The following is a 27,953-nucleotide window of genomic DNA, read 5'->3' on the forward strand; positions in this document are numbered from 1 at the left end:
CCAAACCCCAAATGCCCCAAGCCCCAAACCCCAAATCCCCCAAACCCCAAACGCCCCAAATCCCAAATCCCCCAAACCCCAAACCCCAAACCCCAAATCCCAAATCCCCCAAACCCCGGGGTTTCTCAGGAATTGGCCCCCTCAGGGCGGCTCCTGCGGGGTTTTCCAGGGGGTCCCGGGCGCCTTTTGGGGTCCCCGAGATTTTTGGGAATTCCAGGGGGGCGCTGGGGGGAGGGGCTGGGCCCGCAGGATCCCGGGGGGTTCCGGCTCCGCTGTGGGAGAAGGGGGAAGGTCCCAAATCCCAAATCCTGGGGAATGATCCCGAAGTCCCTCCTGTGTGCTGGCCCCGGATCCCAACATTCCCAACCCCAACCCTGATCCCGTTCCTGACCCAATTCCAAACCCCTGATCCCATTCCCTGATCCCGTTCCCTGATCCCATTCCCTGATCCCATTCCCGATCCCATTCCCTGATCCCATTCCCTGATCCCATTCCCGATCCCATTCCCTGATCCCATTCCCTGATCCCACTCCCAGATCCCATTCCTGATCCCATTCCCTGATCCCATTCCCTGATCCTGTTCCTGACCCAATTCCAAACCCCTGATCCCATTCCCGATCCCATTCCCTGATCCCATTCCCTGATCCCATTCCCAGATCCCATTCCCTGATCCCATTCCCTGATCCCATTCCCAATCCCATTCCCTGATCCCATTCCCGATCCCATTCCCTGATCCCATTCCCTGATCCCGTTCCCTGATCCCAATCCCGATCCCATTCCCAATCCCATTCCCTGATCCCATTCCCAATCCCATTCCCTGATCCCATTCCCTGATCCCGTTCCCTGATCCCAATCCCAACCCCTGATCCCATTCCTGACCCAATTCCAAACCCCTGATCCCATTCCCTGATCCCATTCCCGATCCCATTCCCTGATCCCATTCCCTGATCCCATTCCCGATCCCATTCCCTGATCCCATTCCCGATCCCATTCCCAATCCCATTCCCATTTGAACCCTTATTCCCAACCTCGATCCCGTTCTCAATCCCAATCCCAAATTCCCATTGTAAATCCCAATTCCCAAACCCTGACCCCATTCCCTGATCCCAAATTCCCAATCCCAAACCCCCCTTCCCAAACTCCCAATCCCAAATTCCCGATCCCAATCCCAGTCCCTAACCCCCAATCCCAAATTCCCATTCCCAGTTCCTATTCCCAATCCCAAATTCCCATTCCCAGTCCCAAACCCCCAATCCCAAATTCCCATTCCCAGTTCCTATTCCCAATCCCAAATTCTCAATCCCAAATCCCCATTCCCAATCCCAAACCCCCAATCCCAAATTCCCATCCCCAGTCCCAAACCCCCAATCCCAAATTCCCAATCCCAGTTCTCATTTCCAATCCAAAATTCCCGATGCCAAATTCCCATTCCCTGACCCCATTCCCAATCCCAATTCCCGATCCCAAATTCCCAATCCCAATCCCAAATTCCCGATCCCAAACTCCCAATCCCAGTTCTTATTTCCGATCCCAAATTCCCAATCCCAAATTCCCGATCCCAAACTCCCAATCCCAGTTCTTATTTCCGATCCCAAATTCCCAATCCCAATCCCAAATTCCCAATCCCAAATTCCCGATCCCAGTTCTCATTTCCGATCCCAAATTCCCATTCCCAAATTCCCGATCCCAATCCCAATTCCCACCTGTGGGGCCGCGCTCTCCTCGGGGGATCCCGGAGCTGATCCCGGAGCTGATCCCGTGGGAATTGCGGGGCCGGAGCTGCAGCGGGAGCGGCTGGAATAGCTCGGCCTGGGGTGGGAAACTGCAGAGAGGGAGGGACTGGGATGGAACTGGGAGGGACTGGGATGGACTGGGATGGACTGGGATGGACTGGGAGGGACTGGGATGGACTGGGATGGACTGGGATGGACTGGGAGGGACTGGGATGGACTGGGAGGGACTGGGAGGGACTGGGATGGACTGGGAGGGACTGGGATGGAACTGGGAGGGACTGGGATGGACTGGGATGGAACTGGGATGGAACTGGGATGGAACTGGGATGGACTGGGATGGACTGGGAACGGTGCCGGGCTCCGGGTGGGATTTTCCAATGGGAGACCCCAGACCCATCCAGGCCCCACCAGGAGAAATTCCCACGGGATTTTCCGGGGCTGAATTCCCGGAATTCCCGGAATTCCCGAAGGCTCCGATGCTCCCCCTCATCCCCGGCAGGGGATTTTTCCGGGACGGAATTCCCAGAATTCCCGGAATTCCCACCTTTCCTGAAGGCTCCGATGCTCCCCCTCATCCCCTGCAGGGGATTTTTCCGGGACGGAATTCCCAGAATTCCCGGAATTCCCACCTTTCCCGAAGGCTCCGATGCTCCCCCTCATCCCCTGCAGGAGATTTTTCCGGGACGCAATTCCCAGAATTCCCGGAATTCCCACCTTTCCCGAAGGCTCCGATGCTCTCCCTCAGCCCCTGGAGGTCGCAGCCGAAGCGCCCGGCCCTGCCCAGCTCCTCATCGAACTTCCGCTCACTCACAAAGTGCTGGGAATGGGAATGGGGGAATCCAACTGGGAATGGGGGAATCCAACTGGGAATGGGGAATCCAACTGGGAATGGGGGAAAATCCAACTGGGAATGGGGGAATCCAACTGGGAATGGGGAAATCCAACTGGGAATGGGGGAAAATCCAACTGGGAATGGGGGAATCCAACTGGGAATGGGGAATCCAACTGGGAATGGGGGAATCCAACTGGGAATGGGGGAAAATCCAACTGGGAATGGGGAATCCAACTGGGAATGGGGGAAAATCCAACTGGGAATGGGGAATCCAACTGGGAATGGGGGAATCCAACTGGGAATGGGGGAAAATCCAACTGGGAATGGGGGAAAATCCAACTGGGAATGGGGAATCCAACTGGGAATGGGGGAAAATCCAACTGGGAATGGGGGAATCCAACTGGGAATGGGGGAATCCAACTGGGAATGGGGGAATCCAACTGGGAATGGGGGAATCCAACTGGGAATGGGGAATCCAACTGGGAATGGGGGAATCCAACTGGGAATGGGGGAAAATCCAACTGGGAATGGGGGAAAATCCAACTGGGAATGGGGAATCCAACTGGGAATGGGGGAAAATCCAACTGGGAATGGGGGAATCCAACTGGGAATGGGGGAAAATCCAACTGGGAATGGGGGAATCCAACTGGGAATGGGGAATCCAACTGGGAATGGGGGAAAATCCAACTGGGAATGGGGGAATCCAACTGGGAATGGGGGAAAATCCAACTGGGAATGGGGAATCCAACTGGGAATGGGGGAAAATCCAACTGGGAATGGGGGAAAATCCAACTGGGAATGGGGGAATCCAACTGGGAATGGGGGAATCCAACTGGGAATGGGGAATCCAACTGGGAATGGGGGAATCCAACTGGGAATGGGGGAAAATCCAACTGGGAATGGGGGAATCCAACTGGGAATGGGGGAATCCAACTGGGAATGGGGAATCCAACTGGGAATGGGGGAATCCAACTGGGAATGGGGGAAAATCCAACTGGGAATGGGGGAAAATCCAACTGGGAATGGGGGAATCCAACTGGGAATGGGGGAATCCAACTGGGAATGGGGAATCCAACTGGGAATGGGGGAATCCAACTGGGAATGGGGGAATCCAACTGGGAATGGGGGAATCCAACTGGGAATGGGGGAAAATCCAACTGGGAATGGGGGAAAATCCAACTGGGAATGGGGGAAAATCCAACTGGGAATGGGGGAATCCAACTGGGAATGGGGAATCCAACTGGGAATGGGGGAATCCAACTGGGAATGGGGGAATCCAACTGGGAATGGGGGAAAATCCAACTGGGAATGGGGGAAAATCCAACTGGGAATGGGGGAATCCAACTGGGAATGGGGAAATCCAACTGGGAATGGGGGAAAATCCAACTGGGAATGGGGAATCCAACTGGGAATGGGGGAAAATCCAACTGGGAATGGGGGAATCCAACTGGGAATGGGGGAATCCAACTGGGAATGGGGGAATCCAACTGGGAATGGGGGAATCCAACTGGGAATGGGGAATCCAACTGGGAATGGGGGAATCCAACTGGGAATGGGGGAAAATCCAACTGGGAATGGGGGAAAATCCAACTGGGAATGGGGAATCCAACTGGGAATGGGGGAAAATCCAACTGGGAATGGGGGAATCCAACTGGGAATGGGGGAAAATCCAACTGGGAATGGGGGAATCCAACTGGGAATGGGGAATCCAACTGGGAATGGGGGAAAATCCAACTGGGAATGGGGGAATCCAACTGGGAATGGGGGAAAATCCAACTGGGAATGGGGAATCCAACTGGGAATGGGGGAAAATCCAACTGGGAATGGGGGAAAATCCAACTGGGAATGGGGGAATCCAACTGGGAATGGGGGAATCCAACTGGGAATGGGGAATCCAACTGGGAATGGGGGAATCCAACTGGGAATGGGGGAAAATCCAACTGGGAATGGGGGAATCCAACTGGGAATGGGGGAATCCAACTGGGAATGGGGAATCCAACTGGGAATGGGGGAATCCAACTGGGAATGGGGGAATCCAACTGGGAATGGGGGAATCCAACTGGGAATGGGGAATCCAACTGGGAATGGGGGAAAATCCAACTGGGAATGGGGGAATCCAACTGGGAATGGGGGAATCCAACTGGGAATGGGGGAATCCAACTGGGAATGGGGGAATCCAACTGGGAATGGGGGAAAATCCAACTGGGAATGGGGGAAAATCCAACTGGGAATGGGGGAAAATCCAACTGGGAATGGGGGAATCCAACTGGGAATGGGGAATCCAACTGGGAATGGGGGAATCCAACTGGGAATGGGGAATCCAACTGGGAATGGGGGAATCCAACTGGGAATGGGGGAAAATCCAACTGGGAATGGGGGAAAATCCAACTGGGAATGGGGGAATCCAACTGGGAATGGGGAATCCAACTGGGAATGGGGGAATCCAACTGGGAATGGGGGAAAATCCAACTGGGAATGGGGGAATCCAACTGGGAATGGGGGAAAATCCAACTGGGAATGGGGGAATCCAACTGGGAATGGGGAATCCAACTGGGAATGGGGAATCCAACTGGGAATGGGGGAATCCAACTGGGAATGGGGGAAAATCCAACTGGGAATGGGGGAAAATCCAACTGGGAATGGGGGAAAATCCAACTGGGAATGGGGAATCCAACTGGGAATGGGGGAAAATCCAACTGGGAATGGGGGAATCCAACTGGGAATGGGGGAATCCAACTGGGAATGGGGGAATCCAATTGGGAATGGGGAAAATCCAACTGGGAATGGGGGAATCCAACTGGGAATGGGGGAATCCAACTGGGAATGGGGAATCCAACTGGGAATGGGGGAATCCAACTGGGAATGGGGAATCCAACTGGGAATGGGGGAATCCAACTGGGAATGGGGAATCCAACTGGGAATGGGGGAATCCAACTGGGAATGGGGGAATCCAACTGGGAATGGGGGAATCCAACTGGGAATGGGGAATCCAACTGGGAATGGGGGAAAATCCAACTGGGAATGGGGGAAAATCCAACTGGGAATGGGGGAATCCAACTGGGAATGGGGGAAAATCCAACTGGGAATGGGGGAATCCAACTGGGAATGGGGGAATCCAACTGGGAATGGGGGAAAATCCAACTGGGAATGGGGGAATCCAACTGGGAATGGGGGAAAATCCAACTGGGAATGGGGGAAAATCCAACTGGGAATGGGGGAAAATCCAACTGGGAATGGGGAATCCAACTGGGAATGGGGGAAAATCCAACTGGGAATGGGGGAATCCAACTGGGAATGGGGGAATCCAACTGGGAATGGGGGAATCCAATTGGGAATGGGGAAAATCCAACTGGGAATGGGGGAATCCAACTGGGAATGGGGGAAAATCCAACTGGGAATGGGGAAAATCCAACTGGGAATGGGGAATCCAACTGGGAATGGGGGAAAATCCAACTGGGAATGGGGAAAATCCAACTGGGAATGGGGGAATCCAACTGGGAATGGGGAATCCAACTGGGAATGGGGGAAAATCCAACTGGGAATGGGGAATCCAACTGGGAATGGGGGAAAATCCAACTGGGAATGGGGGAATCCAACTGGGAATGGGGGAATCCAATTGGGAATGGGGAAAATCCAACTGGGAATGGGGAAAATCCAACTGGGAATGGGGGAATCCAACTGGGAATGGGGGAAAATCCAACTGGGAATGGGGGAAAATCCAACTGGGAATGGGGGAAAATCCAACTGGGAATGGGGGAAAATCCAACTGGGAATGGGGGAAAATCCAACTGGGAATGGGGAATCCAACTGGGAATGGGGGAAAATCCAACTGGGAATGGGGGAATCCAACTGGGAATGGGGGAATCCAACTGGGAATGGGGGAATCCAATTGGGAATGGGGAAAATCCAACTGGGAATGGGGAAAATCCAACTGGGAATGGGGAAAATCCAACTGGGAATGGGGGAATCCAACTGGGAATGGGGGAAAATCCAACTGGGAATGGGGGAAAATCCAACTGGGAATGGGGGAATCCAACTGGGAATGGGGGAAAATCCAACTGGGAATGGGGGAATCCAACTGGGAATGGGGGAATCCAACTGGGAATGGGGGAATCCAATTGGGAATGGGGAAAATCCAACTGGGAATGGGGAAAATCCAACTGGGAATGGGGAAAATCCAACTGGGAATGGGGGAAAATCCAACTGGGAATGGGGGAAAATCCAACTGGGAATGGGGAATCCAACTGGGAATGGGGGAAAATCCAACTGGGAATGGGGGAATCCAACTGGGAATGGGGGAATCCAACTGGGAATGGGGGAATCCAATTGGGAATGGGGAAAATCCAACTGGGAATGGGGAAAATCCAACTGGGAATGGGGGAATCCAACTGGGAATGGGGGAATCCAACTGGGAATGGGGGAAAATCCCTCTGGGAATGGGGAAATGAGAAAAATGGGAATTCCATTGGCAAAGGGAAAGGGGAAAACCGGAATTTCGACCCAGGAAAGGGACAGAAAAAAATGGGAATTCCTGTCAGGAATGGGGTGGGGAAGATGGGAAAAAATGGGAATTCCCATTGGGATCGGGGTCGGAATTGTGGGAATTCCTTGGGATCACCTTGATGTCCGCGCGGAGCTCCTGGAGCTGCTCCTCCGACATTCCCGGAGCCGCCTCGGTGAGATCCCGCAGGGCCTCGGCCCGGCGCAGCCGGAGCGCCAGCAGCTGCACTGGGGCAGGGAGGGGCTCCTTAATGAACTCATTAACAGCTCTGTTAATGAACTCATTAATGAACTCATTAACAGCTCCGTTAATGAACTCATTAATGAACTCATTAATGAACTCATTAACAGCTCTGTTAATGAACTCATTAATGAACTCATTAACAGCTCCGTTAATGAACTCATTAATGAACTCATTAACAGCTCCGTTAATGAACTCATTAATGAACTCATTAATGAACTCATTAACAGCTCCGTTAATGAACTCATTAATGAACTCATTAACAGCTCCGTTAATGAACTCATTAATGAACTCCTTAATGAACTCATTAACAGCTCCGTTAATGAACTCCGTCAGGAACTCATTAATGAACTCATTAATGAACTCATTAACAGCTCCGTTAATGAACTCATTAATGAACTCATTAACAGCTCCGTTAATGAACTCATTAATGAACTCATTAACAGCTCTGTTAATGAACTCATTAATGAACTCATTAACAGCTCCGTTCATGAACTCATTAATGAACTCATTAACAGCTCCGTTAATGAACTCATTAATGAACTCATTAATGAACTCATTAACAGCTCCGTTAATGAACTCATTAATGAACTCATTAATGAACTCATTAACAGCTTCGTTAATGAACTCCGTCAGGAACTCATTAATGAACTCATTAATGAACTCATTAACAGCTCCGTTAATGAACTCATTAATGAACTCATTAACAGCTCCGTTAATGAACTCATTAATGAACTCATTAATGAACTCATTAACAGCTCCGTTAATGAACTCATTAATGAACTCATTAATGAACTCATTAACAGCTCCGTTAATGAACTCATTAATGAACTCATTAATGAACTCATTAACAGCTCCGTTAATGAACTCATTAATGAACTCATTAACAGCTCTGTTAATGAACTCATTAATGAACTCATTAACAGCTTCGTTAATGAACTCATTAATGAACTCATTAATGAACTCATTAACAGCTCTGTTAATGAACTCATTAATGAACTCATTAACAGCTCCGTTAATGAACTCATTAATGAACTCATTAATGAACTCATTAACAGCTCCGTTAATGAACTCATTAATGAACTCATTAACAGCTCCGTTAATGAACTCATTAATGAACTCATTAATGAACTCATTAACAGCTCCGTTAATGAACTCATTAATGAACTCATTAACAGCTCCGTTAATGAACTCATTAATGAACTCATTAATGAACTCATTAACAGCTCCGTTAATGAACTCATTAATGAACTCATTAATGAACTCCTTAATGAACTCATTAACAGCTCTGTTAATGAACTCATTAATGAACTCATTAACAGCTCCGTTAATGAACTCATTAATGAACTCATTAACAGCTCCGTTAATGAACTCATTAATGAACTCATTAACAGCTTCGTTAATGAACTCATTAATGAACTCATTAACAGCTCCGTTAATGAACTCATTAATGAACTCATTAACAGCTCTGTTAATGAACTCCTTAATGAACTCATTAACAGCTCTGTTAATGAACTCATTAATGAACTCATTAACAGCTCTGTTAATGAACTCATTAATGAACTCATTAACAGCTCCGTTAATGAACTCATTAATGAACTCATTAATGAACTCATTAACAGCTCTGTTAATGAACTCCTTAATGAACTCATTAACAGCTCTGTTAATGAACTCATTAATGAACTCATTAACAGCTCTGTTAATGAACTCATTAATGAACTCATTAACAGCTCCGTTAATGAACTCATTAATGAACTCATTAATGAACTCATTAACAGCTCTGTTAATGAACTCATTAATGAACTCATTAACAGCTCCGTTAATGAACTCATTAATGAACTCATTAATGAACTCATTAACAGCTCTGTTAATGAACTCATTAATGAACTCATTAACAGCTCCGTTAATGAACTCATTAATGAACTCATTAACAGCTCTGTTAATGAACTCATTAATGAACTCATTAACAGCTCCGTTAATGAACTCATTAATGAACTCATTAACAGCTCTGTTAATGAACTCATTAATGAACTCATTAACAGCTCCGTTAATGAACTCATTAATGAACTCATTAACAGCTCCGTTAATGAACTCATTAATGAACTCATTAACAGCTCCGTTAATGAACTCATTAATGAACTCATTAACAGCTCCGTTAATGAACTCATTAATGAACTCATTAACAGCTCCGTTAATGAACTCATTAATGAACTCATTAACAGCTCCGTTAATGAACTCATTAATGAACTCATTAATGAACTCATTAACAGCTCCGTTAATGAACTCCGTCAGGAACTCATTAATGAACTCATTAATGAACTCATTAACAGCTCCGTTAATGAACTCATTAATGAACTCATTAACAGCTCCGTTAATGAACTCATTAATGAACTCATTAACAGCTCCGTTAATGAACTCATTAATGAACTCATTAACAGCTCCGTTAATGAACTCATTAATGAACTCATTAATGAACTCATTAACAGCTCCGTTAATGAACTCATTAATGAACTCATTAACAGCTCCGTTAATGAACTCCGTCAGGAACTCAATCAGGAACTCATCAATGAACTCAATCATTAACTCCCTCATTAACTCATTCATTAACTCATTCATTAACTCAATCATTAACTCATTCATTAACTCCCTCATTAACTCCCTCATTAACTGAATTAATTAATTAACTCCCTCATTAAATCTTTCATTAAGGGAACCCTGGGGAACTGCACTGCAGGGGGTCATTAATGAACTCATTAATGGGGAACTGAGGAATTTGGGGATTTTGGGGAATTTGGGGATTTTGGGGAATTTGGGGATTTTGGGGAATTTGGGGAATGTTGGGGATTTTGGGAATTTTGGGGAAATGAGGAATTTTGGGAATTAATGGGGAATTTGGGGGACTTTGGGGGTTTGGGATTTTGGGGAATTTGGGGGATTTTGGGGTTTGGGATTTTGGGGGAATTTGGGGAAGTTGGCGGATGTTGGGGGTTTTGGGAATTTTGGGGAATTTGGGGATTTGGGGAATGTTGGGGATTTTCAGAATTTTGGGGAATTGAGGGAATTTGGGAATGTGGGGATTTTGGGAATTAATGGGGATTTGGGGATTTTGGGAATTTGGGATTTGGGGGAATTAGAGAATTTTGGGAATTAATGGGGATTTGGGAATTTGGGATTTGTGGAATTAGAGAATTTTGGGAATTAATGGGGATTTGGGATTTTGGGAATTTTGGGAATTTGGGATTTGGGGAATTAGAGAATTTTGGGAATTAATGGGGATTTGGAATTTTGGGAATTTGGGATTTGGGGAATTAGAGAATTTTGGGAATTAATGGGGATTTGAGGATTTTGGGAATTTTGGGAATTTTTTTCCTCACTTGCTTCTGCCTTGACTTTGTCCATCTCGGCCAGCAGAGCGACCTCCCGATCCATGAGGCTGGAATGGGGAGAAAAATGGGGAAAATGGGAAAAAAAAAAGGGAAAATGGCAAAAAATGGGGAAAGTGGGGGAAAATGAGGGAAAATGGGAAAAAAAGCCAGGGAAAAAAAACGGGGAAAATGGGAGGGAAACAGGGAAAAATGGGGGGGGGGAAGGGAAAATGGGAGGGAATCTGGGAAAAAAAGGAGAAAAGAGGGAAAAATGGGGGGAAGGAGGGAAAAATTGGGAGAAATGGGGGAAATTGGGAAAATGGGAAAATTGGGGGGAAAAGGAAAAACGGGAAAAAAACAGGGAAAAATGGGGAAAAGTGGGAACAAAATGGGGGAAAATGGGAGAAAAAGGAAAAGGGGAAAAAAGTAGGGAAAAGGGGAAGGGTTTAGGGGTGGGAAAGATGGGAAAGGTGGAAAAGGGGAAAAAAGGGGGAAAAGGGGAAAAGGAAAAAAGGGGAAAAAAGGGGGAAAAGGGAAAAAAGGGGAAAAAGGGAAAAAATAAAAAAAAGAAAAAATGGAAAAAATGGGGAAAAAGGGAGGGAAAAGGGGGAAAAGGAAAAAATGGAAAAAGGGGGAAAAGAGGAAAAAAGGGAAAAAGGGAAGAAAGGGAGAAAAGGGTGGGGAAAGGGAAAAAAGAAAAAGGAAAAAGTGGAAAAAAGGGGGGAAAAGGGGGGGAAAAAGGAGAAAAGGGAAGTTCTGGGCAGGAATTGCAGGGGGAATTCTGGGTGGGAATCGCCACCAGGGGGCGCCCGGAGCCGGGAAAATGGGAAAAGGAAAAATGGGAAAAGGAAAAATGGGAAAGGAAAAATGGGAAAAGGAAATGGGAAAAGAAAATGGAAAAGGAAAAATGGGAAAGGAAAATGGGAAAGGAAAAATGGGAAAGGAAAAATGGGAAAGGAAAAATGGGAAAGGAAAAATGGGAAAAGAAAATGGAAAAGGAAAAATGGGAAAGGAAAAATGGGAAAAGGAAAAAGGGAAAAGGAAAAAGGGAAAAGGAAAAATGGGAAAGGAAAAATGGGAAAGGAAAAATGGGAAAATGGGAAAAAAGGCAAATGGGGAATTGGGGATGGGAACGAGCAGGGAGAGGGCAGGAATTCCTTCCCAAAATTCCCCAAAATTCCTCCAAAAATTCCCTTTTCCCATCGTCCACAGCAGCACAACAGCCTGGAATTGTGGGAATTCTTTCGGGAATTCTTTTGGGAATTCTCTCGGGAATCCCGACCAGCTCAGCTCTCCCTGGATTGCTCCCAAACCCCCAGGATTTTGGGAATTCTGGGAATTTTGGGAATTTGGGGGATTTGGGAAATTTTGGGAATTTGGGGGAATCCCGTATCCCTGACCAGCTCTGGATCTCGCTGAAAGCTCCCAAACCTCTGGAATTCTGGGGAATTCTTGGAATTTTTTGGGAATTTCAGGAATTCTGGGATCCCTGACCAGCTCTGGATCTCTTTCGAAGGCTCCCAAACCCCGGGAATTTTTGGGAATTTTATGAATTTGGCGAATTTGGGGAATTTTGGGAATCCCTGATGAGCTCTGGATCTCCCTGAATCCTCCCAGAATCCCAGGAATTTTTTTTTGTTGGGGGGGGGGGGGGGGGGGATTTCAGGAGTTTTTGGGGAACTTCAGGAATTTTGGGGAATTTCAGGAGTTTTGGGGAATCCCAGGAAGCCCGAGCCCTACCAGCCGTGGATGTCCCCGAAGGCGGCGCGGGCTCTCCTGAGGGAATTGTCCCCCTGCTCGCGGAGCAGGGCGCGGAGCCGGCCCAGGCCGGCGCGGCAGCGCTGCAGCTCCTTCAGAGACTTCTCCAGGCTGGGCCCTGCGCGGCGCCGCGGCACCAAATCACCAGAACATCGCCAAAAGAAAAAAATCACCGACAATTCCGACAACGAACAACGACCGCCAACAATTCCAACGAGCGCCAACGAGCACCAACAACGGCCAATGATCACCAACGATCACCAACGATCACCAACAACGGCCAACGATCACCAACGATCACCAACGATCACCAACAACGGCCAACGATCACCAACAATGGCCAACGATCACCAACAATGGCCAATGATCACCAACAATCACCAACGATCACCAACAATGGCCAACGATCACCAATGATCACCAACGATCACCAACAATGGCCAATGATCACCAACGATCACCAACGATCACCAACGATCACCAACAATGGCCAATGATCACCAACAACGGCCAACGATCACCAACAATGGCCAACGATCACCAACGATCACCAACGATCACCAACGATCACCAACGATCACCAACAATGGCCAACGATCACCAACGATCACCAACAATGGCCAATGATCAGCAACGATCACCAACGATCACCAACGATCACCAACAATGGCCAACGATCACCAACGATCACCAACAATGGCCAATGATCAGCAACGATCACCAACGATCACCAACGATCACCAACAATGGCCAATGATCACCAACGATCACCAACAATGGCCAATGATCACCAACAATCACCAACGATCACCAACAATGGCCAATGATCACCAACGATCACCAACGATCACCAACAATGGCCAACGATCACCAACGATCACCAATGATCACCAACGATCACCAACAATGGCCAACGATCACCAACGATCACCAACAACGGCCAACGATCACCAATGATGACCAGCAATGAGTGACAAAATCCCAAAAATTCCCAATGTTCCCAAAACTTCCCAACAATTCCCAACATCCCAACGTTCCAAACATTCCCAACATTTCCAACAATTCCCAACATCCCAACATTCCCAACGTTCCCAACATTCCCAAGATTCCCAAAAATTCCCCAAAATTCCCAGCATTTTAACATTCCCAACAATTCCCAACAACACCCCAAAAATTCCAATATTCCCAAAAAATTCCCCAATATTCCAAACAATTCCCAAAAAAATCCCAGAAAAAAAATCCAACTTTTCCAAAGATTCCCAAAATTCCCACATTCCCAAAAATTCCCAACAATGCAATCATTCCCATTTTTCCTCCCCAAATTCCCATTTTTCCTCCCAAAATTCCCATTTTCCCAAATTCCCATTTTTCCTCCCAAAATTCCCATTTTTCCTCCCAAAATTCCCATTTTTTCCTCCCAAAATTCCCATTTTTTCCCCAAAATTCCCATATTTTTTTCCTTACCCATTTTTTTCCCCCCGGGGGATCCGGGGCTGCTCCGTGTGGGGGTTGGGATTTGGGATTGTTTGGGAAAATTGGGAATTCCGTTCCCCAGAACTGCAGGAAAAAAACAAAATTACCCTTGGGAGTGGCAGGAATTCCAAGAAATTCCTTAATTTCCCCAAAATTCCCAGAAATTCCAGGATTTTTTTCTGTCCAAAATTCCCAGATTTTCCCAAAATTCCCAGACTTTTTTCCCAAAAATTCCAAATTTTCCCCCAAATTCCCAGAACTTCGCCAAAATTCCCAAATTTCTCCATTTCCCAAAATTCCCGGATTTCCCCCCAAAATTCCCAGATTTTTTCCCCCAAAATTCCCATCCCAAAATTCCCAGTTTTCCTCAAATTCCCCATATTCCCAGTTTCCCAATTTTCCCAAATTCCTGGATTTACCCATCCCAAAATTCCCAAAATTCCCGGATTTACCCCCCAAATTCCCAGATTTTTTGCCCCAAATTCCCAATTTTCCTCAAATTCTGAATTTCCCCAAATTCCCAGATTTCCCCTCAAATACCCAATTTTGCCCAAATTCCCAATTTTCCCTGAATTCCTGGATTCTCCCCAAATCCCAAAATCCCCAATTTCCCCCAAAATTCCCAGAAATTCCCAATTTCCCCAAAATTCCCAATTTCCCCTAAATTCCCAATTTCCCCTAAATTCCCAATTTTCCCAAATTCCTGGATTTTCCCATACCAAAATTCCTGAAATTTCCCAGATTTTTCCCAAAATCCCAACTTCCCAGATGTTTCCCCCCAAATTCCCAGATTTTTTCCCTAAAATTCCTAATTTTCCCAAAAAATTCCTTGATTTTCCCAAAAAATTCTCAGATTTTCCCCCAAATTCCAAATTTTCCCAAATTCCCAGATTTCTTCCCCCAGATTCCCAGATTTTTTCCCTGGAATTCCTGGATTTTTCCCCAATTTTTTCCCACAATTCCCAAATTTTTTCCCTAAATCCCCAGATTTTTTTTCCTGGAATCCTGAAATTTTTTCCCACAATTCCCAGACATTTTCCCCCCAAATTCAAAGATTTTTTTCCCCAAATCCACGGATTTTTTTACCGGAATTCCTGGATTTTTACCCCAAATCCCCAAATTCCCAGATTTTTTGCCCCAAAATTCCCAGATTTTTTTCCCGGAATTCCCAGATTTTTTTCCCCAAATCCCCAAATTCCAAGATTTTTTTCCCCTAATCCCCAAATTCACAGATTTCTTTCCCCAAATCCCCAAATTCCCAGATTTTTTTCCCAGAATTCCCAGATTTGTTCCCCAAGTCCCCAAATTCCCAGATTTTTCCCCAAATTCCTGGATTTTTACCCTAAACCCCCAAATTCCCAGATTTTTTTTCCCGGAATTCACAGATGTTTTCCCCAAATTCCCAGATTTTTTCCCCCAAATCCCCAAATTCCCAGATTTTTTTCCCCAAATTCCCAGATATTTTTCCCGGAATTCCCAGATTTTTTCCCAGAATTCCCGGATTTTTTCCCGGAATTCCCGGATTTTTATCCCAAATCCCCAAATCCCCAGATCTTTTTCCCGGAATTCCCGGATTTTTACCCAGAATTCCCAGATTTTTTCCCCCAAACCCCCAAATCCCCAGATTTTTTCCCCGGAATTCCCGGATTTTTTCCCAGAATTCCCGGATTTTCTGCCCACCTGCTCCGGGCTCTCCGGGCTCTCGCGGCGTTCCCGGCGATTCCCGCCCGCCGTGGTTGCCGTGGCAACCGCCCATCCCCCTCCCCGCCGTTCCCAACTTTTCCCAGGATTCCGGAAGCGGGGGGGAGGGGCCGGGCTGGGATTTGGCTTTTTTCTTCTTGTTCTGGGAAAAATGGGAAAAGAAAGGGAAAGAAATGGGAAAAAACGGGAGGGGGGGAGGAATGGGGAAAATGGGGGGAAAAAAAATGGGAAAAAATGGGAAAAAATGGGGGGAAATTGGAAAATGGGGAAAAAAATGGGAAAATGGAAAAAACAGTGGAATGGGGAAGAATTGGGAAAAAAATTGGGAAAAATCAGGGGAAAAAATTGGGAAAAATTTGGGAAAAATGGGGAAAAATGGGGGGGAAATGGGGGAAATCGGGAAAAATGGGGAAAATCAAGAAAAATTGGGAAAAATCAGGAAAAATGGGGAAAAATTGGGAAAAATCAGGAAAAATGGAAAAAAATGGGGAAAAAATGGGGAAAAAATGGGGAAAAATGGGGGAAAAATGGGGGAAAAATGGGAAAAAATGGGAAAAAATGGGAAAAAATGGGAAAAAATGGGGAAAAAATGGGGAAAAAATGGGGAAAAAATGGGGAAAAAATGGGGAAAAAATTGGGAAAAAGTGGGGAAAATCCAGATTTTAATTGGGAAAAATTAAAATTTGGGGGGAAAATGGGAAAAAAATTGGGGCAAATTCCATATTTTAATGGGGGAAAAAAATGGGGAAAAAATATTTGCTTTAATTAGGAAAAAAAAAACGGGAAAAATTGGGAAAAAATTCCATTTTTACGCGGGATTCCCACTGGGAATTTTGGGATTTAAAGCTGGATGATCCCAGGAATAAAACAAGCCCTGGATGTGAAAATTCCATGGAAATTCCAGGCCCTGGAATTTTGGGAATGTTGGCTCTGCTGGGATTCCTGTGGATCCTGAAATTCCAGGGTTAATTCCTCAGGGAATGGGATTTGGGGAATTTTGGGGAATTTTTTGGGAATTACCTTTTTTTTCCCAGTCACTGTCCATTCCTTGAGCACCTCACTGGCATTTCCTGGGAAAAAAAATGGGAAAAGTTGGGAATGAGGAGGGGGAAAAGGAGAATTCCTTAAATTCCATCCCAAAAATTCCATTTCAAATCTCCTCCAAAGCTCCCAAATCCCAAAATTCCAAACCCAATCCTCCCCGATCCCAAAAATTCCAGCCCAAACCCCAAAAATTCCTCAAATTCCAACACAAATCCTCCCAAATCCCAAAAATTCCACCCCAAATTCCAACCCAAATCTTCTAAAATCCCAAAAATTCCCTCCTAAGAATTCCCAAAATTCCAGCCCAAACCCCATAATTCCCTTCAAAATCCCAGAATTCCCAAATTCCCTCTCAGAAATCCCAGCATTCCCAGGTTTTATTCCCAGAATTCCCAGATTTCCCACCCTCCATGAAGGCCTGCACTGCCCGGTTCATCCACAGAATTCCCAGATTTTATTCACAGAATTCCCAGATTTTATTCCCAGCATTCCCAGAATTCCTGACACTCCATTAAGGCCTGCACTGCCCTGATCATTCCCGGATTTAATTCCCAGAATTCCCAGATTTCATTCCCAGAATTCCCCGATTTAGTTCCTGGAATTCCCAGATTTCTTCCCCGGAATTCCAAGATTTCATTCCCGGGTTCCATTCCCGGGTCCCATTCCCAGATCCCATTCCCGGATCCCATTCCCGATCCCATTCCCGATCCCATTCCCAGATCCCATTCCCAGTCCCACTCCCAGTCCCATTCCCTTTCCCATTCCCAGATCCCATTCCCGGTCCCATTCCCAGATCCCATTCCCGGTCCCATTCCCGGATCCCAGTCCCATTCCCAGATCCCATTCCCGGTCCCATTCCCGGATCCCAGTCCCATTCCCGGATCCCATTCCCGGTCCCATTCCCGGATCCCATTCCCGGTCCCATTCCCGGATCCCAGATCCCGTTCCCAGATCCCATTCCCGGTCCCGTTCCCGGATCCCAGATCCCATTCCCAGATCCCATTCCCGGATCCCAGTCCCACTCCCAGTCCCATTCCCGGTCCCGTTCCCGGATCCCATTCCCGGTCCCATTCCCGGATCCCGGTCCCGTTCCCGGTCCCGTTCCCGGTCCCGTTCCCGGATCCCAGATCCCATTCCCAGATCCCATTCCCGGATCCCAGTCCCACTCCCAGCCCCATTCCCGGTCCCATTCCCGGATCCCGGTCCCGTTCCCGGTCCCGTTCCCGGTCCCGTTCCCGGGTTTCCTGCCCACCCTCCACGAAGGCGTGCACCGCTCTCTCCACGGCGTTGTCGAAATGCTGCAGCACCAGAACGATCTCGGTGTTGCTGCGGTTGGGAACCACGGCACGGACGGCCTGCACCTGGGGAAACATGGGAAGGACATGGGGAAAACACGGGGGAAACACGGGGGGAACACGGGGGAAACATGGGGGAAACATGGGGGAAACATGGGAAGGACATGGGGAAAACATGGGGGAAACACGGGGGGAACACGGGGGAAACACGGGGGAAACATGGGGGAAACACGGGGGAAACACGGGGGAAACACGGGGGAAACATGGGGGAAACATGGGGGAAACACGGGGGAAACATGGGGGAAACACGGGGGAAACATGGGGGAAAATACAGGGAAAACACGGGAAAAAACGGGAAAAAAACGGGAAAAACACAGGAAAAACACAGGAAAAAAACGGGAAAAAAACGGGAAAAAAAGGTGGGAGAAGTACGGGAAACGAGGAGAATTCCATGGAAAATGTGGGGGAAAGGTGGGAAAATACTGGGAAAAATGGGAATTCTGGGAATTGGGAATCCTGGGGATTTGAGAATTCTGGGAATTGGGAAAAGCTGGAAAAGTGGAAATTTGGGAATTCTGGGGAATAGAGAATTTGGGAATGCTGGGAATTGGGAATGCTGGGCACTGGGAATTTGGGAATGCTGGGCACTGGGAATTTGGGAATGCTGGGAATTGGGAATTTGGGAATGCTGGGCACTGGGAATTTGGGAATGTTGGGAATTGGGAATTTGGGAATGCTGGGCACTGGGAATTTGGGAATGCTGGGAATTGGGAATTTGGGAATGCTGGGCACTGGGAATTTGGGAATGTTGGGAATTGGGAATTTGGGAATGCTGGGCACTGGGAATTTGGGAATGCTGGGCACTGGGAATTTGGGAATGCTGGGAATTGGGAATTTGGGAATGCTGGGCACTGGGAATTTGGGAATGCTGGGCACTGGGAATTTGGGAATGTTGGGAATTGGGAATTTGGGAATGCTGGGCACTGGGAATTTGGGAATGCTGGGCACTGGGAATTTGGGAATGCTGGGCACTGGGAATTTGGGAATGCTGGGCACTGGGAATTTGGGAATGTTGGGAATTGGGAATTTGGGAATGCTGGGCACTGGGAATTTGGGAATGTTGGGAATTGGGAATTTGGGAATGCTGGGCACTGGGAATTTGGGAATGTTGGGAATTGGGAATTTGGGAATGCTGGGCACTGGGAATTTGGGAATGTTGGGAATTGGGAATTTGGGAATGTTGGGAATTGGGAATTTGGGAATGCTGGGCACTGGGAATTTGGGAATGTTGGGAATTGGCAATTTGGGAATGCTGGGCACTGGGAATTTGGGAATGTTGGGAATTGGGAATTTGGGAATGCTGGGCACTGGGAATTTGGGAATGCTGGGCACTGGGAATTTGGGAATGTTGGGAATTGGGAATTTGGGAATGCTGGGCACTGGGAATTTGGGAATGCTGGGAATTGGGAATTTGGGAATGCTGGGCACTGGGAATTTGGGAATGCTGGGAATTGGCAATTTGGGAATGCTGGGCACTGGGAATTTGGGAATGTTGGGAATTGGGAATTTGGGAATGCTGGGCACTGGGAATTTGGGAATGCTGGGCACTGGGAATTTGGGAATGTTGGGAATTGGGAATTTGGGAATGCTGGGCACTGGGAATTTGGGAATGCTGGGCACTGGGAATTTGGGAATGCTGGGAATTGGGAATTTGGGAATGCTGGGCACTGGGAATTTGGGAATGTTGGGAATTGGGAATTTGGGAATGCTGGGCATTGGGAATTTGGGAATGCTGGGCACTGGGAATTTGGGAATGTTGGGAATTGGGAATTTGGGAATGTTGGGAATTGGGAATTTGGGAATGTTGGGAATTGGGAATTTGGGAATGCTGGGCACTGGGAATTTGGGAATGTTGGGAATTGGCAATTTGGGAATGCTGGGCACTGGGAATTTGGGAATGTTGGGAATTGGGAATTTGGGAATGCTGGGCACTGGGAATTTGGGAATGCTGGGCACTGGGAATTTGGGAATGCTGGGAATTGGGAATTTGGGAATGCTGGGCACTGGGAATTTGGGAATGCTGGGCACTGGGAATTTGGGAATGCTGGGAATTGGGAATTTGGGAATGCTGGGCACTGGGAATTTGGGAATGTTGGGAATTGGGAATTTGGGAATGCTGGGCACTGGGAATTTGGGAATGTTGGGAATTGGGAATTTGGGAATGTTGGGAATTGGGAATTTGGGAATGTTGGGAATTGGGAATTTGGGAATGCTGGGCACTGGGAATTTGGGAATGTTGGGAATTGGCAATTTGGGAATGCTGGGCACTGGGAATTTGGGAATGTTGGGAATTGGGAATTTGGGAATGCTGGGCACTGGGAATTTGGGAATGCTGGGAATTGGGAATTTGGGAATGCTGGGCACTGGGAATTTGGGAATGCTGGGCACTGGGAATTTGGGAATGTTGGGAATTGGGAATTTGGGAATGCTGGGCACTGGGAATTTGGGAATGCTGGGCACTGGGAATTTGGGAATGTTGGGAATTGGGAATTTGGGAATGTTGGGAATTGGGAATTTGGGAATGCTGGGCACTGGGAATTTGGGAATGTTGGGAATTGGGAATTTGGGAATGCTGGGCACTGGGAATTTGGGAATGTTGGGAATTGGGAATTTGGGAATGTTGGGAATTGGGAATTTGGGAATGCTGGGCACTGGGAATTTGGGAATGTTGGGAATTGGGAATTTGGGAATGCTGGGCACTGGGAATTTGGGAATGTTGGGAATTGGGAATTTGGGAATGCTGGGCACTGGGAATTTGGGAATGCTGGGCACTGGGAATTTGGGAATGCTGGGCACTGGGAATTTGGGAATGTTGGGAATTGGGAATTTGGGAATGCTGGGAATTGGGAATTTGGGAATGCTGGGCACTGGGAATTTGGGAATGCTGGGCACTGGGAATTTGGGAATGCTGGGCACTGGGAATTTGGGAATGTTGGGAATTGGGAATTTGGGAATGCTGGGCACTGGGAATTTGGGAATGCTGGGCACTGGGAATTTGGGAATGCTGGGAATTGGCAATTTGGGAATGCTGGGCACTGGGAATTTGGGAATGCTGGGAATTGGCAATTTGGGAATGCTGGGAATTGGGAATTTGGGAATGCTGGGAATTGGGAATTTGGGAATGCTGGGCACTGGGAATTTGGGAATGTTGGGAATTGGGAATTTGGGAATGCTGGGCACTGGGAATTTGGGAATGCTGGGCACTGGGAATTTGGGAATGCTGGGAATTGGGAATTTGGGAATGCTGGGCACCTTCTCCTTCATGTTCTCAGAGCTGCTGCCCTGAGCCCGCACGGCCCCGGAGCGAGCGTCGAACACGAACCCCGAGGGATCTGCGGGAAACGGGAATTTCCTGGGAATGCTGGACCCCAATCCTCCAACTCCCGCCCCGATCCCAAAATTCCTGCCCTGATCCTGAAATTCCAGCCCGAAATTCCCACCCTGATCCCAAAATTCCCACCCCGATCCCAAAACTCCCAGCCCAAAATTTCCTCCCTAATCCGGAAATTTCTGCCCAAATCCTGAAATTCCAACCCAAAATTCCCTCCCCAATCCCAAAATTCCAACCCAAAATTTCCACCCCAATCCCAAAATTCCCTCCTTAATCCCAAAAATTCCCTTCCCAATCCCAAAATTCCCACCCCAATCCCAACTTTCCCACCCCAGCAAGTCCCAATCCCAAGAAAATTCCAACCTCAGGAATTTTAATTCCCAAAATTCCAGCTCCAGGAAGCTCCAATCCCCAAAATTCCCACTTTTTCTCCAAAATTCCCACTTTTCCCCCAGAAAATTCCACTTCCCCCCCCCAAATCCCTGCTTTTTCCCCTAAAATAATCCAAATTTTTCCCCCAAACTTCCCCATTTTTTCCCCCCAAATCCCCATTTTCCCTCTAAAAAAAAAACCCAATTTCCCCCCCAAATTCCCCCATTTTTTTCCCAAAAAAAATCCCAATTTTCCCCCAAAAATTCCCCATTGCCCCCCCCAAAAATCCCGATTTTTCCCCCTAAAAATATCCCAATTTCCCCCCCAAAAATTCCTATTTTGCCCCCAGAATTCCCCAATTTTTCTCCCAAAATTCCCCAATTTTCCCCCAAGAATTCCCCATTTCCCCCCTAAAAAAATCCCATTTTTTTCCCAAAAAAATCCCCGATTTTCCCCTAAAATCCCCCCCAAAAATCCCATTTTTTTTCTCCCTATTTCCCCCCTTTTTTCCCACTCCCTAAATCCCAATTTTTTTATTTTTAGGGGTTTTTTTTGGGATCATCTTTCAGGATCCATCTGGTCAATTATCCCAGAAAATCCCTGGAATTTCCCTCTGGGAAAGAACCTGGAATTGCCTCTCAATAATTAATTAAAGACAAATAAAGACTAACGAGGCCCCTCCCCCACTGCAAACACCCTCTGGAATTAACATTCCATGGAAAAAAAAAAAAAATCCTCTCATCCCAAAAAAAAACAACAAAAAAAAAAATAAATTAATTGGGGGGGGGGGGAGGGGGAAAGGAAAAAAAAATAAATGGGAAAAAAAAATAAAAAAAAAAAAAAAACTCAATAAAAACTCCCTGGAAAATTTGGGGTTAAATAAAAAGGAAATTTTGGGATTTGAAATCTGATTTTTGGGGTTTTTTTTTTTTTTTTTGTAATGGAATTTTAGCTCCAAAAAGTGGAATTTTTTTTATTTATTTTTTTTATTTTTATTTTTTTTTGAGGAAAACGGTTGAATTGTGAAGGGATGGATCCCAAAAAAAAAAAAAAAAAAAAAAAAAAAAACAAACCCCAAATAATTTGGGAATAAAAGAGAATTCCCATTTTTTTTATAAAAATCCCCACATTTGGGTTTTTCCACCTGGTTTTTCCTTCCAGTTTTTCCATTTTTTCCCCACATTTTCCAGGGGTTTTTTTGGGGTTTTTTTTGGTTTTTTTTTTTTTTTTTTTTTTGCCCCCAGTGACAGGGATGAAAAATTCCTCCAGAAAATCCCAATTAAACAGAGATCCCAAAAATCCCCAAAATTCCCTTTTTTCCACTTGCTTTGCAGCATTTCCCTCTTTTCCCTCATTTTCCCATTTTCCCATTTTCTGCCTTTTTTTCCCTCATTTTTCCCTTTTTTTTCCATCTTTTCCCCTTTTTTCCCTCATTTTCCCCATTTTTCCTTTTCCCATTTTCTGCCTTTTTCCCACATTTTTCCCATTTTTCTCCATCATTTTTCCCCTTTTTTCCTCATTTTTCCCTCATTTTTCCCTTTTTTCTCCTTTTTATCCCTCTTTTTTTCCCTCATTTTCCCCATTTTCCCTTTTCCCATTTTCTGCATTTTTTCCCACATTTTTCCCATTTTTCCCTTATTTTTCCCTTTTTTTTCCATCTTTTTCCCCTTTTTTCCCTCATTTTCCCCATTTTTCCTTTTCCTATTTTCTGCCTTTTTCCCACATTTTTCCCAATTTTTTCCTCATTTTTCCCCTTTTTATCCCTCATTTTTCCCATTTTTTTCCATCCTTTTCCCCTTTTTTCCCCTCATTTTCCCCATTTTTCCTTTTCCCATTTTCTGCCTTTTTCCCCTCATTTTTCCCTTTTTTCCCCCTTTTTATCCCTCTTTTTCCCCCTCATTTTTCCTCATTTTCCCATTTTCTGCCTTTTTCCCACATTTTTCCCATTTTTCTCCATCATTTTTCCCCTTTTTTCCTCATTTTTCCCTTTTTTTCCCTCATTTTCCCCCTCATTTTTTCCCCTCATTTTTCCTCATTTCCCTTTTCCCATTTTCTGCATTTTTTTCCCACATTTTCCCCCTTTTTTCCTTCATTCTTTCCCTCATTTTCCCCATTTTTCCTCATTTTCCTTTTTCCCATTTTCTTTTTTCCCCACATTTTTCCCCTTTTTTCCCTCATTTTTCCCCTTTTTTCCCTCTTTTTTTCCCTCATTTTTCCCTCATTTTTTCCTCATTTTCCCCATTTTTCCTTTTCCCATTTCCTGCCTTTTTCCCCTCAGTTTTTCCCTTTTTTCCCCCTTTTTATCCCTCTTTTTTCCCCTCATTTTTCCCATTTTTCTCCATCATTTTTCCCCTTTTTTCCTCATTTTTCCCTCATTTTCCCCCTCATTTTTCCCATTTTTCCTCATTTTCCTTTTTCCCATTTTCTTTTCTCCCCACATTTTTCCCTTTTTTCCCTCATTTTTTCCCTCATTTTTTCCCCTCATTTTTCCTCATTTTCCTTTTCCCATTTTCTGCATTTTTTCCCCACATTTTTCCCATTTTTATCCCTCATTTTTCCCATTTTCCCCATTTTTCCTTTTCCCATTTTCTGCCTTTTTTCCCACATTTTTTCCCATTTTTCCATCATTTTTATCCTTTTTTTCCCTCTTTTTTTCCCCTCATTTTTCCCATTTTCTGCATTTTTTTCCCACATTTTTCCCATTTTCCCCTCATTTTTTCCTCTCATTTCCCCTCATTTTTGCTTTTCCCATTTTCTGCCTTTTTCCCACATTTTTCCAATTTTTTCCTCCTTTTTCCCCTTTTTTCCCCCATTTTTCCCTTTTTTCCCCATTTTCCCTCTGTTTTCCCCCATTTTTCCCTTCCCCCAATTCTTTTTTTTCTCTCATTTTCCCCAATTTCCCCTCATTTTTTCCCTTATTTCCCCCATTTTTCCTCACTTTTTCTTTTCCCTTTTCCCCCTCATTTTTTCCCCTTTTCCCATTTTCCCTCAGTTTTTCCCATCCCTTTTTTCCTCATTTTCCCAATTTTCTGATCCACCCCTTTTTTCCCAATTTTCCCTCTTTTTTTCCTCATTTTCCCTTTTTTTTCCCAATTTTCCCTCTTTTTTCCCCCTCCTTCCCCCCCTCATTTTTCCTCATTTTCCTCCCCCTTTTCCCTCTTTTTTATTCCAATTTTCCCTCAATTTTCCCTCTTTTCCCCCTCTCATTTTCCCTCTTTTATTCCAATTTTCCCACCTTTTTCCCCTCTTTTTTCCCCTCATTTTCCTTTTTTTTCCCAATTTTCCCTCTTCTTTCCCTTTATCCCAATTTTCCCTTTTCCCCCCTAATTTCCCTCTTTTTTCCCCAATTTTTCCCTTTCTTTTTCCCTCATTTTCCTCCCCCTTTTCCCTGTTTTTCCCAATTTCCCCCCCTCATTTTCCCCCCCTTCATTTTCCTCATTTTTTCCCTAATTTTTCCCTCTTTTTTCCCCCCATTTTTCCCTCTTCCCCCCCTTCATTTTCCCTCTTTTTTTTTTCCCATTTTCCCCTCATTTTTCCTCTTTTTCCTCCCCCATTTTTCACTCTTTTTTCCCCAATTTTCCCCCAATTTTCCCTCTTTTTTTCCCCTCATTTTTTCCCTCTTTTTTCCCCAATTTCTCCCTTTTTTCCCAATTTTTCCCTCTTTCCCCCCTTCATTTTCCCTCTTTTTTTTCCCATTTTCCCCTCACTTTTCCTCCTTTTCCTCCCCCATTTTCTCTCTTTTTTCCCAATTTTCCCCCTCTTTTTTTCCCAATTTCCCCCTCTTTTTTCCCCTCATTTTACCTCTTTTTTCCCCAATTTTCCCTCTTTTTTTCCCCTCATTTTCTCCTCTTTTTCCCCCCAATTTCCCCAATTTTCCCTCTTTTCTCCCCATTTTTTCCCTCTTTCCCCCCCTTCATTTTCCCTCTTTTTTTCCCCTAATTTTTCCCTCTTTTTTCCCCAATTTTTCCCTCTTTTTTCCCCCAATTTTTCCCTTTTTTCTCCCCAATTTTCCCTCTTTCCCCCCTTCATTTTCCCTCTTTTTTTTCCCCATTTTCCCCTCATTTTTCCTCCTTTTCCTCTCCCATTTTTCCCTCTTTTTTCCCCAATTTTCCCCCAATTTTCCCTCTTTTTTTCCCCTCATTTTTTCCCCTCTTTTTTCCCCAATTTTTCCCTTTTTTCCCAATTTTTCCCTCTTTCCCCCCTTCATTTTCCCTCTTTTTTTTCCCATTTTCCCCTCATTTTTCCTCCTTTTCCTCCCCCATTTTCTCTCTTTTTTCCCAATTTTCCCCCTCTTTTTTCCCCTCATTTTACCTCTTTTTTTCCCCAATTTTTCCCTTTTTCTCCCTATTTTTCCCTCTTCCCCCCCTTCATTTTCCCTCTTTTTTTTCCCATTTTCCCCTCATTTTTCCTCCTTTTCCTCCCCCATTTTTCCCTCTTTTTTCCCCAATTTTCCCCCAATTTTCCCTCTTTTTTTCCCCTCATTTTTTCCCTAATTTTTCCCTCTTTTTTTCCCCTCATTTTTCCCTAATTTTTCCCTCTTTTTTCCCCAATTTTTCCCTTTTTTCCCAATTTTTCCCTCTCCCCCCCCTTCATTTTCCCTCTTTTTTTTTCCCATTTTCCCCTCACTTTTCCTCCTTTTCCTGCCCCATTTTCTCTCTTTTTTTCCCAATTTTCCCCCAATTTTCCCCCTTTTTTCCCCCCTTTTCCATCTCCACAATTCCCAGGCACTTTCTTGGGGCTTTTTGGGAGCTCCTACCTTTGGGCTGCTGTTTCCTGGACATCTTTGGGTGGAATTCCAGAAGTTTTGGAGAAGAAAATTGGGATTTTTTTTGTTTGGTTTTTTTTTTTTTTATTTTGGGAATGTCCAAAGGAGGAAAAAATTTCCTGAAAGAAAAAAAAAAAAATGTTGGAGTAGGAAAAGGAAAGAAAAGCAATAAAAAAATGGGAATTAAAGAAAGGAATTTTTAAAAAAAAAATAAATTAAAAAACTTTGGAGTTAAAGGATGAAAAAAAACTGGAATTATAAAAAAAATCCTGGAATAAAAGAAACCTGGAATTAAAAAAAAAAAAAAATCTCTGGAATTAAAGAATACATTAAAAAATAAACAACAGGAATAAAAGAATCTTGGAATTAAAGGATAAAAAAATAAATCCTGGAATTAAAGAATTAAAATCTGGAATTAAAAAAAAAAAAAACAAAACCAACTGGAATTAAAGAATGTATTAAAAAAAAAACTGGAATTAAAGAATGTATTAAAAAATGGAATAAAAGAATCTTGGAATTAAAGGATAAAAGAAAAATCCTGGAATTAAAGAATTAAAACCTGGAATTTCAAAAAAAACCAACTGGAATTAAAGAATGTATTAAAAAAAAACTGGAATTAAAGAATATATTTAAAAATTGGAATAAAAGAATCTTGGAATTAAAGGATAAAATAAATCCTGGAATTAAAAGAATTAAAGACCCTTGGAATTAAAAGATAAAAAAAATCTGGAGATAAAAATAAAGGAATTTAAAAAACGCCTGAAAAAAAAAATAATTTTAAACTCCTGGGATTAAAAAAAAAAAAAAAATTGAAACACTCTGGAATTGAAAATAAGGACAATAAAAAAAAAAAACTGGAATAAAAAAAAAATAATTTATTCAAATACCTGGGGGGAAAAAATGGATTTTTAATCCCCTGGAATTAAAGGATAAGAAAAAAAATCTGGAATTTAAACAAAACCCTGGAAAAAAAATAAAGGGATCAGAAAGAAAGGAATTAAAATAAAAGGATTAAACCCCAAGGAATTAAAAACTGGAATTCAAAATAAAGGGTTTGATAAGAAAGGGATTAAAAATAACCTGGAATTTAAGGAGCTTAAAAACCTTCAAAATAAAAATCCCTGGAACTCAAAATAAAGGAAGAAAATCCCCTAAATTTATCCCAAATTTATCCCAAATTTATCCCCTAATTCCAGCCCCATTTATCCCAAATTTATCCCAAATTTATCCCAAATTTATCCCAAATTATCCCCTAATTCCACCCCCATTTATCCCAAATTTATCCCAAATTTATCCCAAATTTATCCCAAATTTATCCCCAAATTCCAGCCCCATTTATCCCAAATTTATCCCAAATTTATCCCAAATTTATCCCCAAATTCCAGCCCCATTTATCCCAAATTTATCCCAAATTTATCCCAAATTTATCCCCAAATTCCACCCCCATTTATCCCAAATTTATCCCAAATTTATCCCAAATTTA

At 44.8% G+C, this 27,953-nt stretch overlaps 1 protein-coding gene across 1 annotated transcript; it reads right to left on the minus strand.

Moving 5' to 3' along the window:
- Positions 1-125: 125 nt before the first annotated feature.
- On the minus strand, positions 126-27,953 carry SPATS2 (spermatogenesis associated serine rich 2). The gene is made up of 12 exons (XM_062510850.1): positions 26,462-27,953; positions 21,255-21,334; positions 17,900-18,008; positions 16,624-16,673; positions 15,583-15,745; positions 13,894-13,986; positions 12,412-12,547; positions 10,681-10,739; positions 7,184-7,293; positions 2,448-2,550; positions 1,704-1,822; positions 126-308 (listed from the first exon to the last, which is right to left on the minus strand). The coding sequence occupies exons 1-12, from the start codon at positions 26,484-26,486 to the stop codon at positions 126-128; spliced, it is 1,230 nt and encodes a 409-aa protein (XP_062366834.1). The 5' UTR covers positions 26,487-27,953.

The sequence above is a fragment of the Cinclus cinclus genome, chromosome 30 (genome assembly GCF_963662255.1).
Source record: "Cinclus cinclus chromosome 30, bCinCin1.1, whole genome shotgun sequence".
In the NCBI taxonomy this organism is placed as follows: domain Eukaryota; kingdom Metazoa; phylum Chordata; class Aves; order Passeriformes; family Cinclidae; genus Cinclus; species Cinclus cinclus.